Raw genomic sequence first — 14,545 nt, 5'->3', positions numbered from 1 at the left:
CCCTTTGGCTCAGTCTGTACCAATCCAAATATATTACTACCCCCCATTATTACCGGCACTAGTCCCAATTTCCCTCAGTAGGCCCACAGCCTTGAATGCTATAACAGTTCAAGTACTCATCCAAGAACTTTTTCAAGAGTTGAGAAGATTCCTGGGTAGTGCATTCCAGACCCCAATACCCTCTGGGTGAAAAGACTTTGCCCCCAAACTCTCTCAACCACCTGCCTTTCACATTTTAGCTGCCCTTTGTATAAGGGAACAGGTTTTGTCTATTCACACTGTCCGTGCCCCTTTTATAATCACCTTCTATAAGGTCCCTCGTCAACCTTCCCTGCTCCAAAGGAAACAACCCGATCTTGTCCAGCCTCTCATGGTAACTCGGGTACTCCATCCCAGGCAACGTCTGCATGTTCTCCAGTACAATCCTCCGGCAATGATCGTTGTGGTATACTACTGCACATCAGGCTCCAATTGCACAAGCTTTTGATCTGCTGTCTCTGTCTCTCCTATCATAAAGGTAGTTGTGAATCCATCTTGTCAAGTTAGCCTGCATCCCATGAACTTCTACCTTTATCCGTTTCCCATGTTGGACCTTGTCAAAAGGCCTGTTGAAATGTATATGAACGACATTAGCTGCTTTGCCACCGTTACCCCTCAAAATTCCACCCATATTTGTTAAGCATGACCTCTGTCTGAAAAGCCATGATGACTATGTTTGATCAAACTGTTGCTTCTAGTAGCCAAAATAGTAAGAACCAATATGTCTCATTTGTCAACGTTTTTGAACTAGTAACAATTTTCTTTTCCCCCTTTTTGTAAGGAGAAAGTCCAGCTTCTGTTGTGTCCACATAAACTAAAACTTCTCGCCATGGGTATCATTTATAGTAAATCTCTTTCACACTTTCCAAGGCATTTGATATCCCATCTAAAGTATCATATCTAGTATTAGGTAATGCTGCAACTGAGAATAAGCTGTTTTATGAAAAGTTAGCACAAATCCTTGGCTTGTCGTACTCTGGATCCCTGACATGGTGAATGGAGAAATCATGTGCTGCTTTATAAGGCTTGTCATTGAGTTGTACAGCACAGAAACAGATCCTTCATCCAACTTGTCAATGCCAGCCAGAGATCTTAAACTGACCCTGTCCCATTTGCCTGTGTTTGGCCCATATCCTTCTAATCCTTTGCTATTCATTGTGTCCAAATGTCTTTTATATGTTGTAACTGTACCTGCATCTGCCACTTCCTCTGCAATTCATTCCACATATGAACCACCCTCTGTGAAGAAGTTAAGACATGTCCCTTTCAATTTTCTTCACCCCTCACCTTGGAAAATATACTCTCTAGTTTTGAACTTACCTACCTTAAGGATTCGACATCATCTATATTACCTTATCTATACCCCTCCTGATTTTTAAAAACCTCTCGAATATCACCCCTCAACCTCCTGTGCTACAGAGGAAAAAATGCCAGCCTATCCACTGTCTTGTCATAACTTAAGGCCTCCAGTCCTGGCAACATTCCAGTAAATCTTTTCTGTAACCTTTCCAGTTTAATAACATTCTTATGAGAACAGGGCAACCAAAATTTTGTGCAGCACTCTATGTTGCCTTACCAAGGTCATGCACAGCGATTAATGTGACATTCCAACAGTGCTCTGTCTGATGAAAGCAAGCATGCCAAACATGGCCTTCACCACCCTGTCTACCTGTCACTCCGCTTTCGAGGAACTGTGCATCTGCACGACTGAGGCTCTTTGTTCAATAACATTCCCCAGGGCCCTACCATGAACCCTGTAAGTCCTGCCTTGGTTTGTCTTACCAAAATGCAACACCGCACATTTAACTAAATTAAGCCCCGTCTTCCATTCTTCAACCTATTGGCCCAGTTGATCAAGATCCTATTACACTCTTAAGTAACCTTCTGCTATATGCCAAGTTTGTGTTGGCCGCAAAATTACTAATTATGCTTCTATTCTCGTCCAAATTGCTTAATATCAAACAATGGATCCAGCACCAATCCTTATGCCACACTGCTGGTCACAGGCCTCCAATACCATTTTGCCTCCGACTGTCAAACCAATTTTGTATCCAGTTGGCTAGTTTTCCCTTGATCCCATGTGATCTAACCTTACTAACCAGTCTAACCATGCAGAACCTTATCAAAGGCCTTGCTCAAGTCCATGTATCCAGTGTCTAAGCTCTGACTTCATTTATCTTCTAGGTCATTTCTTCCAAAAAAAAGCTCAATCCAATCTCTCTTCCATTTTGTATCTAAACAACATGAAGCTTACTTTGGAATTGTGACCAAAAGTTAGACATGCATACTTTTGCACAACTTAAAAGTTAATTGTTTTGTGCTTTGTATATGTTTACATGCATTAGGGTTGTTTGTCATTTTTTTTTCCCTTGTATTTTGGGGGTGGTATATGCCATGGGAAAGTTGGTCGGGTTTTGTTGATCTTTGTTTATTGCTTGTGATTGCACTTTGATCAGCTGTAATTTGATTTTTTTTTGGAGAAAAATAAAAAAAATTAATAAAAAAGAAATCCACAATTTCAAGTAATATAGATGATGTTGAATCAAATCCACAGTCATCCCTCCAATCAACTGTAGGACATTTTCATAAAATGTGTTTTTTTTTCTCCACCCCATGGACACAGCACCTGACTAGAAAGCAATCAAAAGATCCGTTTTTAGTCAATATCTGATATTTATCTGTCAGGAGAACCCTTTTTTCAGGATGTGTATACTAAACATTTTGCTGTATTTTGTCCTTTGGTTGGCATGCAAGTATTACTGCCCTAAATGAATGGGTTTCAAGAGACATCCCAGGATCACTTGTTAAGTTTGCAAAAGTGAGCTCTTTATTTCTGTAGTTTGGAAGTGTTGGAGATTAGTTTCTACTAAGAAATGTAATGCAGATTTACCCTGAGAATTTCTATGGAATTGGTTTCTGTTGCATTGATGTCAACTTAAGGCCTCTGTTCATGGTCCAAGAAAATCTACAAGCTGGGAGCTTGTTCCTCTGATGTATAATGTTTGTTGAAGACTGGGAAGAGGTCATGTCCTGACCCATCAAACAAATGGGTGGTGGGATTTTTGGACAAGAATATTTCAGTAATTGCAAAGTAAATGTCGTGAGTCTAATTGTGAATGTACAGTTAGTTTTTACGATGTTTGGTGTATCATTGCTGCAATTCAGTATACCTTTAGTTGCATTGAGGTCCATCTGCATTTGGTCAATTCATCAGGTAGTGCTTGACTAATAACCTAGCGGATGCATGTCCTGTACACTGGGAGAGGTCTATGCCACTGAGTTTTTAGATGCCAGATAGGGATTAGCAAGTTCACCTAATACATTTGCCTTAATTGATTCTAATTTAGTCATAGGGAGCTAGGAGGGAAACCATTTAAGATTCTCAATCCTGAATGCAGTCCAGTGTCCCATGTTGGAAGTGTATATGTGAATGTCCACATCACACTCCTCCACAATTAAATAGTTTGGCAGTTGGTATGCACATCTGTGATGACCGCAACCTGGGTGATGTATTGAGGGCTAGTGACCATGGAGTTGCATTGCAGTGAGAGTTAGCACCTGGCAGGGAGAAAATGGGACCAAGTGAAGCTGGACAATGTTTGTAAATATTCTTGACATGTTGGTTATTCTGTCCTGAAACTTGAGATTCTTTGTTAGAAAGTCATGAAATCGATTTTATTTTGTATCTTTCCCAACAGATTATTCATAGGATGCCTTGGGTACATCCCCCATCTGTTACCATTGAGTGGAAAAGGAAGATTGCACAGGATGCCATAGAGAGTCTCTGTGCATCTAAACTTGCCAAGAGCATATGTAGTCAGTTCCGTACCCGGCTCAACAGTTCACATGAAGCATTTGCTGCCTCTCTGCGACAGGTTTGTTCTTGTTGACATATTCTCTTTAAGTACTTGCACAACACTTGTTCCATGACAGTTGTATTTGAGACATGCCTATCACTACCTATTCGCTTCACAATCAGGGTTTTAATCCAAAGCCAATATCACTCCACACTCACTTGAGAGGAATCTCTTGTTTAAGCTCTTATGACATGTTGGACTTTATCTGAATCAGAAGTTTGTCGGCTTTTGTTTCATCTCAGAGACTTGGACACAGATTCTTGCTGACACTGTGTGGCACTTGTTTCGTTGTTGCATTTGTCACCCTTTTGAAAAAATAGTTAAACTGCATCTTCTCTAGACATAAAAGATTTAAAGGCATAATTTCAATAGAGCTTCTGCTTTCATCTTGGCCAATATTTATTTTCAACCAATTTCATTTTGTAAAGGTAAATGAGATTATTTGTCACCATTGCACAGCTGTTTGTGAAACTTACTGAGCTTAAATTGGCTGTTGTTACCTGTACTTCAAGTTATTACAAACATCTGGTGGTATTGAGGTATTGAAGGTGTTATTAACCTGCTTTTCTTTACAGCAACTGCTTATGTGTGCGCTGCTTTCAACATTAAAGTGTCCTGCATAGGAACACATTTTAAAGTAAAATATGACTGAGCCACATGAGATATTGGGACAGGTGACTAAATCTTTATTTGAAAAGATTTTAGTTCATGCTTTAAAAGAAGTTTTTAAAATGAGGTGAGTATATGGAGGGCAGAAATTCCAGAGCTTGGATGCTGCACAGCTGTCAATGGCTGAGCTGTTTAAATGATACTGAGGAGACTGAAATTACAGGGCCATTAATACCTCAGTTGAGGAGCAAGGGTAGGTTAGAGATTTTGAGGGACAATACCATCAATGAACTTGAAAACTTGGGTGAGAGTTTGGCAATAAATGTGTTGCTTGATCAGGAAACAGTCACTAAACACATGGGTGTGAGAGGAGCTGGACTAATTGCAAGATGAGACACAGGCATACAAGTTATGAATGCCCTTAAGTGGAGGATGCTGGGGTCCCACCAGCATTGTATTGGAGAAGTCAGTTCCAGGGCTGACAAAGACAAATGAAGATCTCCGCTTCCAATGAGCTGAGACATAAAATCGTGCAAGGTTGAGAGTCAAAATAAGCCCTCTGTGATAGTAACAATAAGGCTAGGAGTTCATGTCGCAGGCGAATGTGGCACCAGTGCTGTGAATTGGTGTACTTTTCTTGGAGAGTGGATGGACTTGGTAGTTAAGGAATCAACTTAGGGAGCAACAGTAACTTCAGCTTTTTCAATGTTTAATTGGTGAGCAATTTTCATGTACAGGATGCTGAATCCACTGACTGATGCTTTCGCTTCAACCAGATGTTTCACCACAATCTTCAGTTCATTGCTGCATGTAAAATGCTGTGCTAAATCCTTGTACTCCAGTCATTAACTGTGTGAAACACTTTCTCTCTCCTTCAACTCTTAAGGTTAAAGGTAAACATTCTTGTCCCATTTCTTTAAGTGGTTAAAAAGCAAAAGTCGATAACTTAAGGAGCCACTGAAGTGTGTTGCACAGAACAGCAGCAAGCTATTCAGCCCTGTTAGTTCATGCTTGTATTTGTGCTTCATATGAACATCTGTGTGCAATGCTCTCCATTCTTCTTTTGTTTAAAACATTATGGTGAAAACATTGTGCTTTCAAGAAGGAAACTATTATAGCTCTTGCAGCTAAAGGGCTGAAGGGACATGGGGGAGTCAAGGTAAGGACTATTGAGCTTTATGATCAGCCATGATCATATTGAATGGTGGAGCAGGCTTGAGGGGATTGAATGGCCTATTGCTGTTTATATCATGTTTGTGCTTATGCTCCCACTAACACATTCTATTCGTATCCTCTATTATTATCTAATATCACTTCAAGTACATCAGTTTCCCCTTCAATTCCTTGTGTGATTTAACTTTTGTTCTCCACAGCTTGAAACAGGACTTTCAGGAAGGCTTGAGAAAACGGAAGATCTGTGGTTGAAAGTACGCAAAGACCATGCACCACGCCTGGCCCGCCTTTCACTGGAAAGTCGTTCCCTCCGGGATTTGCTGTTGCATGGTAAGGTATTTTTTTTCCCTCCTTTTCACTTTTGGGGTTGACTTGTTTAACGCATTTACTAGCAATGAACATGTGCTTGATCTAATGCACCTACTTCAAAATGGTCAAGGTAGGCCATTCAACCCTTTGAGCTTATTCTGTTAGATCATGGATGAATGTTATGTTGACTCCATCTTCTCCTTTTCTCTCCCCCACTCCCTTTAAAAATTCATCAATCTTCATTTTGACACTTGAGGAAATATAGGCCTAGTTTATGCAAGCAGCCATAATTTAATCCTTTTTAGCCCTGATATCTTCAACTGAATCTGTGCTAAAAGGCCAATTAATCCTTCCTTTGGTGCTGTGTCCACACTGAATACAGTGCTGTAATGGTGTTTATCCCTTACACAGGTAAACCTAAATTAGGCCGTGAGCTGGGCCGTGGCCAGTATGGAGTTGTGTACCTGTGCGACAGCTGGGCCGGTCACTCGCCCTGTGCACTGAAGTCTGTCGTGCCTCCAGATGACAAACATTGGAATGACCTGGCACTTGAATTCCACTACACTAGGTGGGTTCCTTTCAGAGTTTTGCATCCTGGTGTGTGATGCCTAAGTCTGCGATCTTATTCAGAGGACCTTGTCTGGTCATACTCTCAGTATGAAGGATAACCATTTTAAGACAGATAAGGAGGCATTTCTTCTGAGCGTTGAGTGTCTTTGGAACTCTTGCCACAGAAGCTGTCGAGGCAGAGTCCTTGTGTGTATTTAAGGCTGAGAGAATTTTTTGGTCAGTCGGGGAATCAAAGATTACATGGAAAACGTAGTAAAGTATAAATGAGACATGCTGTGATCCTGTTGACTGGAGCAAGCTTGAGCTGCCCATTCCTGTTCCTATTTCTTAGGGTGTTACGGTCATCCATGTAGTTACCTACTGCTTTTTCTAATTCCATGTTGATCAGAAGATTGCAGTTTGAGTCCTAGTCTAGTGTTAACTATTTTCAGACAGGTCATCACTTGTCCTGCTACATTTTGTTTTCTAGGAGTTTTGGTGTTGCAACTCCGGTTTTAAATTCAGCATATTCTGACACTGAACATAGACCATAAAACAGGCGAAAATGAGGACTGCAGATGCTGGAGATTAGAGTAGAGAGTGTGGCACTGGAAAAGTACAGTGGGTCAGGCAGCATCTGAGGAGCAGGAGAGTTAATGTTTCAGGCAAAAGCCCTTCATCAGAAGTGACTCTCCTCCTCGGATGCTGCCTGACCTGCTGTGCTTTACCAGCACCACACTCCCAACGTAGAACATTATAGTGCAGTAAGGCCCTTCAGCCCTCCATGTTGCACCAATGTGTAAAACCAATCTGATGCCCATCTAATCTACACCATTCCATTTTCATCCATATGTATATCCAGTGACCATTTAAATGCCCTGAAAGTTGAGAAGTCTACTACTGTTGCAGGGAAGCTGTTCTACTCCCTTACTATTGAGTAAAGAAACTACCTCTGACATCTATCCTATATCTATCGCCCCTCAATTTAAAGCTGTCTCCCCTTGTGCTAGTCATCAGAGGAAAAAGGCTCTTGCTGTCCACCCTATCTAATCCTCTGATTATCTTGTCTCAATTAAGTCACCTCTAATCATCACCTCTTAAATGGAAACAACCTCCGGTCCCTCAGCCTTTCCTCATAAAACCTTCCCTCTATACCAGGCAACATCTGAGTAAATCTCCTCTGAAACCTTTGCAAAGCTTCCACATCCTTCCCATAATGCGGTGACTAGAACTGCACACCATCTCCAAGTGTGGCCTGCCTTTTACAGCTGAAGCATGACCTCATGGCTCTGAAACTCAATCCCTCTCCCAATAAAAGCTAACACACCTTATATCTTCTTACTAACCCTATCAACCTGAGTGGCAACTTTCAAGGATCTACGTATATGGACACAGATCTCTCTGCTCATCTACACTACCAAGAATCTTATCATTAGCCCAGTACACTTCATTCCTGTTAGTCCTTCCAAAGTGAATCACCTCACACTTTTCCACATTAAACTACATTTGCTACCTCTCAGCCCAGCTCCGCAGCTTATCCATGTCCCTCTGTAACCTGCAACATCCTTCTGCACTATCCACAACTCTTACCGACCTTCGAGCCATCCGTAAATTTACTAACCCATCCTCCTATGCCCTCATCCAGGTCAGTTATAAAAATGACAAACAGCAGTGGCTCCAAAACAGATCCTTGCAGTACACCACAAATGACTGAACTCCAGGATGAAATTTCCCATCAACCACCACCCTCTGTTGTCTTTCAGTTCGCCAAATTCTGATCCAAACCGCTAACTCGCCCTTAATCCCATGCCTCCCTAAATTGTGCAATAGCGTACTGTGGGGGAACCTTATCAAATGCCTTACTGAAATCTATATGCACCACATCAACCGCTTTACCTTCATCCACCTGTTTGGTCACCTACTCAAAGAAGCTGATAGTTATTCTCTCCCAGTCCTGGCGCAATGGATCTTTGTTTTAAAAAGAACTATTCCAGTGTAAATTTGTTGAAAGTTCAGTAAATACATGAAAAATGTTGCCATAGTTCATAAAAGGGTAGTGGCAAGAAGGAAGTTCAAGATTTGGAGGGACTGGGTGTGGTTGGCTGGCCGATCATGGCTCGGAAATCACAGATGTGGCAATTTGGAACAATTTGATTTTAAAGGAACTATTCGCATTAGATCAGACATCCTCAAGTTTGAAATTCATGCTAGCAGCTACCTCTGATTTATCAAAATAGGTCATAGAACCCTGACAGGGAAGTAGGCCATTCAATCCGTCCAGTCCACACCATCTCACTGAACAGCATCCCACCCAGACCCAACCCCTACACTGTCTCCCTCTCCCAACATTTCTCCATGGCTAATGGACCTAGCCTGCATATTCCTGGACACTGTGTTTAGCGTTGCCAATCCACCTTATCTGCACAGCTTTGGACTGTGGAAGGAAATGGGGGCACCAGGAGGAAACCTATGCAGAAATGGAGACAATGTGCAAACTCCACATAAAATGATGATGAGTTTATTAAACTACTGTTCCTAATCCAGGTGAGTGGAAGACAAGAAGTCAATATTGGCTGTCATTGAAAATTCAGCCAAATCTGGGAACAGACAAATTTTATCAGTGCATTTCTAAAATTAGAAACTAATGTTTTACTTTCCCCCCTCTAATAGATCTTTACCCAGACATGAGCGACTGGTTGACCTTCATGGGTCAGTAATAGACTACAGTTATGGAGGTGGATCCAGCATTGCTGTACTGTTGATCATGGAGAGGTTGCACCGAGACCTCTATGCTGGACTAAAGGTGGGCAAACAGGAAGCTGGCTGACTGTTCCATGTGTGGACTCTAGCTCAGTCTAGGAGTACGACATTTAACTGTGCCAACTCAGTTCAATTAAGCTCTGAATGGCCAGCACCCCATATTTATTTATTTTCCAGACTTTGCTTCATATCCCTCGATAGACTGCACCCTCTGACAGATCTGCGCAACAGAGTGACAGTCCGAGTGGGGTATGGCTACATACCTGTGGAGGCCCTGAGTGGGAAGTCCTCTGAGAAATGCGGTCTCCCCACTTTTAAAAGAAATGGCAGTCTGTGTGACTCGGTCACCTTTGGAAAATCCAACCCATTGTTTTCATCCCAAGTCTCCAATTCCTTGCCCTGGAATTTTTTTTTTCCCTCCAGTTATGAGCTTGCTGCTTTGCTGCATTAACTTTTTAATCCTTGGTCAACTGGTTATTGAGCACATTTTTACAGGAAAAGTAGCTTGTAAGTTAGTCATCCTAAGAGAACTTACCCCAGTACTCTTTACCCATTATCTTAAGGTGTGGTTGCACACCCATGCAACCTCAGTTACTGATGGGTAGAGTTGCATGTAGGTAGGATAGTGAAGGAGGTGTTTGGTATGTTTTCCTTCTGGTCAGAGTATTGAGTATAGGAGTTCGGAGGTCATGTTGCAGCTGTCCAGGATATTGGTTTGGCCGCTTTTGCATGCAATTCTGGTCTCCTTCCTATTGGAAAGATGTTGTGAAACTTGAAAGGGCTCGGAAAACATTTACAAGGATTTTACCGGGTTTGGAGGATTTGAGCTACAGGGAGAGGCTGAACAGGCTGGGGCTGTTTTTCCTGGAGCATCAGAGGCTGAGGGGTGACCTCATAGAAGTTTATAAAATCATGAGGGGCATGGATAGGATAAATAGACGACAAAGGCTTTCACTGGGGTGGGGAGTCTAGAACAAGAGGGCATAGATTTATGGTGAATGGGGAAAGATATAAAAGAGACCTAAGGGGCAACTTTTTCATGCAGAGGATGGTGCATGTTTGGAATGAGCTGCCAGAGGAAGTGGTGGATGCTGATACAATTACGATATTTGAAAGGCATCTTGATGGGTATATGAATAGGAAGGGTTTAGAGGGATATGGGCCAAGTGCTGGCAAGTGGGACTAGATTAAGTTAGGATATCTGGTTGGCATGGATGAGCTGGACCAAAGGGTCTGTTTCTGTGCTGCACATCTGACTCTATTTCAGATTTCTTCGGTTTTAATCTCTTCTGGATAGACACAAAAGCCTAGATTTGGATCTTGCATTTGTTCACACACTTTATAATCTCCAAGATAAACTAACTTAAGTCTTCCTAAAAAGAAAAGGATCTTTTTGTTCAGGTTGATAAGTTAGTTAGTTAGCTCGGTGAGCTGGAAGGTTAGTTTTCAGACATTTTGTCACATGACTAGCTAACATCATCAGTGAGCATCTCGAGTGAAGCGCTGGTGATATGTCCCGTTTCTCTATTTATAGTTCTTGGTTTTTTAAGGTGGATAATGTCATTTTTGGTTCTTTTTTTTTCCCCCCCAAGGGAAGCTAAATAAGATCTAAATTAATGTGTTTATTGCCTGGTTCCATGAGTGTTTATTGCAGTTAACAAGTTCAGTTGTAGACTTTTAAACTATGGCATTGCAATGGCTACCTGAAGCACATTGACAAAGGTCTTAATCTAAATTTAGAAACTACTTCTAATCTCTAGGTTGGTCTGAAGCTTGAAGTACGTTTGCAGATTGCTCTTGATGTCGTGGAAGGTATCCGATTTCTCCATCGCCAAGGCCTTGTGCATCGAGACATCAAATTAAAAAATGTCTTGGTAAGATCTCGCGGTTCCAACAATATATGATAGGTTTGTGCTGCTTTTTACCTGGCTATTGGACATAGAATGGGTCACTTTGTTGGAGACGATTTAAACTTTTTCCTTCAAACTTGTTCATCTCTCGTCAATGTTCAGTCTTGAGCTGAAGCAGGGTAGTGAGGCTGATATAATAGACTAGAATATCTGCTTTCCACCGCTACTGAATATGGTGACTTGCTGCAGAAAGCTTTTTAGTGTCCTGAGGATTGATTCCAATTCTAGTAAAGTTCAATGTCCATTGAATTACTTTTATATAGATGGAGGCTATTCAGCCCATTGTGTCCATGCCATTCGTATTGGAAGAACTATCCACTCTTAGGAGACCACTTCTTTGTATTACCCTACAGTTCTGAAAATGTCGTCTTTTCAAGTGTATATTTGATTCCCTTTTGAAAGTCAGTATTTAATTTTGTCATTTTTGTCAGCACATTTCCACACCACAATCGTGTGCATGAAATAATTCTGATTCCCCTCATCCCCTGGATTTTTCTAACCTTTTTCCTTGAGTTTGTTACCTCTGGTTATCACTAACTTTGAAACTGATTAAATCGTAACTGTCAGTGAAACCATTTTCTCCTTGGTTATTATTTTCTGTCAGTTAGATTTTGAGCACCCTCCAGTACATCCTGCTCTGAGGGCAATAATATATTGCTCTACTAATCTTCATGTGCTGGGTTAATGATGTGAAATTTTTTTTGGCTTTTCTGAAAAATAATTTACTTCACAACTCATTTGATGGCCTAGTAACTTTGCACCTTTTTTGAGTTGAGCCAATTTCATAGTGGGCATGCTATTGTCCAGCTATGATTACTCCGTTTCAAGGTTACTGATCAAAGCTAGGCCTATTAGCTCTTTTACTTATGAGATTCCTGCTAATGCAGTCTGTAATCGAGCTGTTAACATAAGCTGTTGCCATAAAGCCTTAACTTTATCTTTTCGGCATCTGAAATGGCGAGGTGTTTTATTTATCCAAATTTGTAAAATATGAAACAACTTTTAACTTCTACCTGCTTTGTTCCCAAGGCAGACTTGAATTGTGCTTCTGCCTATCTTTGTTCTTACAATATTACAGCTGATTTAAGAGGCATAGCTTAGTTTCACCCTCTGGAGACTTTATTTACAGAACAGTGCTGTATAGTGAATATAGCTGGAGTCTCTTTTTTTTGTTTATAACCTGAATTGCTTGTTTTGAATCCAATGAAATTAGGTGTGTGTTGCCACTTCTTTGAAATGATTCCGCTACTTAACCTGTGTATCAGACCATGTAGGTCCATGGTACTTAATGTTGTATTTAATTGTTTAATCAAATGCAAAATACCTAGGAGTTCAGGTAATAAGGCAAACGGGTGTTGTGAGCTAATTACACGTTTGAATACAATGAATTATTTTTATAGGCCCCAAAAGGTGCTGTTTTATTTGTTTGGTTTAGTTTTGTGAAACAGATTTCTCAGAAGACGACGGTTTTGAGGTCAGGGAAGCTACAAGATTGCTAGTTAATGATATGATACCGGGTTTGTTAGTCATGGTATTTTGTTTAGATTTTGAAATTGATTTGGGCATAAACTGTCTATCTGCTTCTCTCATTTTGAACAATGTTAGTGGTAACTAGTTTTCACAATTATGTAAAAGGGAGGAAACACCCATCTTTGAACGAACTTGATATTTGTTATCACAATATCAGTCTGCTATGATCCAAGTTTTGAAGTTGAACTGATCAAGCCAATTTGCCTCAATCTTTCTTTATAATCTATTTTAAGCTGGTTCTTCAATATTTATCTTCATTGGAAGAGAGGTTGCATGTGTTTAACTGACAATTCAAGCTTTGCATTCTTAATTTCTTTGTATGTCAAGCTTATATAACAAAAAAGTAATATTCCATTTTTCTTTTTTCTGGGCACGATCTGTTCCATTTGTTCTTCCTTCATCAGCAGCATAAGAAGGATCATTTTCCAGCTCTAATCAATTCTAAAGAAGTCACATTGGACTTGAAACATTAACAGTTTTTCTGCCCACGGATGCTGCCAGCCCTGCTGATCTCTTCCAACAGTTTGTTTTTGTTCCCGATCTCCAGCATTCACACTACTTTTTTTTATTTTGATCTTATTCTTTCATTGAAGACAAGAGATATGCAGCCCTTGAAATATGCTTCATTGTTTTATTTTGCGAATTAGTCAACCCACTGTACCTTTTTATCATGACAACAATAATCCGTAATTTTAGTGTATGATGTTCTGAGTTTTATAAATAAAGTAAAAGTTGACAAAAGCCAGGTTTTCAACTAAATCCATGCAATACTATCAGTAGTTGGGCCACAGTCAGCGTGCTTTCTAATTCTAGGCATTACCGTTTATGAAGATGGTGTAGTCTTGAAGTAACGAAATAAATTTATTGAAACAGTTCCAGGACTTAGAGTAAACTGTGTTTTCTTTGGAATGGAGAAGTCTAAACAGACATGTTCACATTAATTGTTTAGAATGAGCAGAGTATTAGTGGCTGGTTATGATTGGCAAAAGGATCAGGTAGGACATGAGAGAAAAGATTTTTTTTCCTCCAATACAAGGAATGGTTAGAATTTGGAGTTGACTGCCTGATGGCACGGTAGGTAAATATTCCATAGTAGCCTTCAAATGTGAATTAAATAGATACTTGAGGGAATGGATATGGGGAAGGAGAAGTGTAATTCACTAATTTTTCTCCTGAAAGAGCACAGACAGGATGTGCTGAACAGGGCTGTTTTAGAAGTAAATCCTTGGCTGAATAGAAAAGACTAGCCTTTATTGTCACTGGGTATAGTGAAAAGTTTATACATCACCAATTACAGCACCAACTCTGAGACCGAAGTGCTTTGGCACACTTTTAATTTCAGTATTAGACAATAGAGAAATAAATGTCCAGCACTGCAGAAATGAAAGATCAATACAACAGACTGTGCTGGCTACCGAAGTCAGGAAAGGAGCCACGTAATTGCAAGTCTATTTTTTTTTGTTGTTAGGGTCCTTCAAAGCACTTTGTAATGAATAAACGATTTTTGAGGTACAACCACTATTCTCTGGGGGCAAGGTGAATATCCAAAAAGCAGAATATTCAATTTTATAAGAATGAAATGGGGTGTGAATTTCCTCAGTGTTCACCCAGTCTACCCCCATTTCTGCAGCAGGAATGCTGTGTACAGGCAATGGAAGAGACATTGTCTTGAAGTTCTTTCACCACTCCCCCACCTGACATACAATATTCCATCATTCTCGACTGTTACAGTAGAAATACGTCATTTGGCCCATCGAGTCTGTTGGATATTATCTTCATCAAGGCAAATTCTTTCAGTACTGATATTTT

At 40.5% G+C, this 14,545-nt stretch overlaps 1 protein-coding gene across 3 annotated transcripts in view; it reads left to right on the top strand.

The window, feature by feature from the left end:
* The window catches only part of dstyk (dual serine/threonine and tyrosine protein kinase), a 117,385-nt gene that overhangs the window by 88,987 nt on the left and 13,853 nt on the right, over positions 1-14,545 (top strand). For all 3 annotated transcript variants that reach the window (XM_072563857.1, XM_072563858.1, XM_072563856.1), the window contains exons 6-10: positions 3,738-3,914; positions 5,879-6,008; positions 6,399-6,555; positions 9,207-9,339; positions 11,057-11,170. In XM_072563857.1, coding sequence (XP_072419958.1) covers positions 3,738-3,914; positions 5,879-6,008; positions 6,399-6,555; positions 9,207-9,339; positions 11,057-11,170 — 711 coding nt within the window. The remainder of the gene's footprint in view (positions 1-3,737; positions 3,915-5,878; positions 6,009-6,398; positions 6,556-9,206; positions 9,340-11,056; positions 11,171-14,545) is intronic.

This window comes from Chiloscyllium punctatum, chromosome 45, assembly GCF_047496795.1.
Source record: "Chiloscyllium punctatum isolate Juve2018m chromosome 45, sChiPun1.3, whole genome shotgun sequence".
In the NCBI taxonomy this organism is placed as follows: Eukaryota; Metazoa; Chordata; class Chondrichthyes; order Orectolobiformes; family Hemiscylliidae; genus Chiloscyllium; species Chiloscyllium punctatum.
The sequence above is the reverse complement of the archived record's forward strand: the minus strand, read 5'-3'. Positions and strand labels throughout refer to the sequence as shown.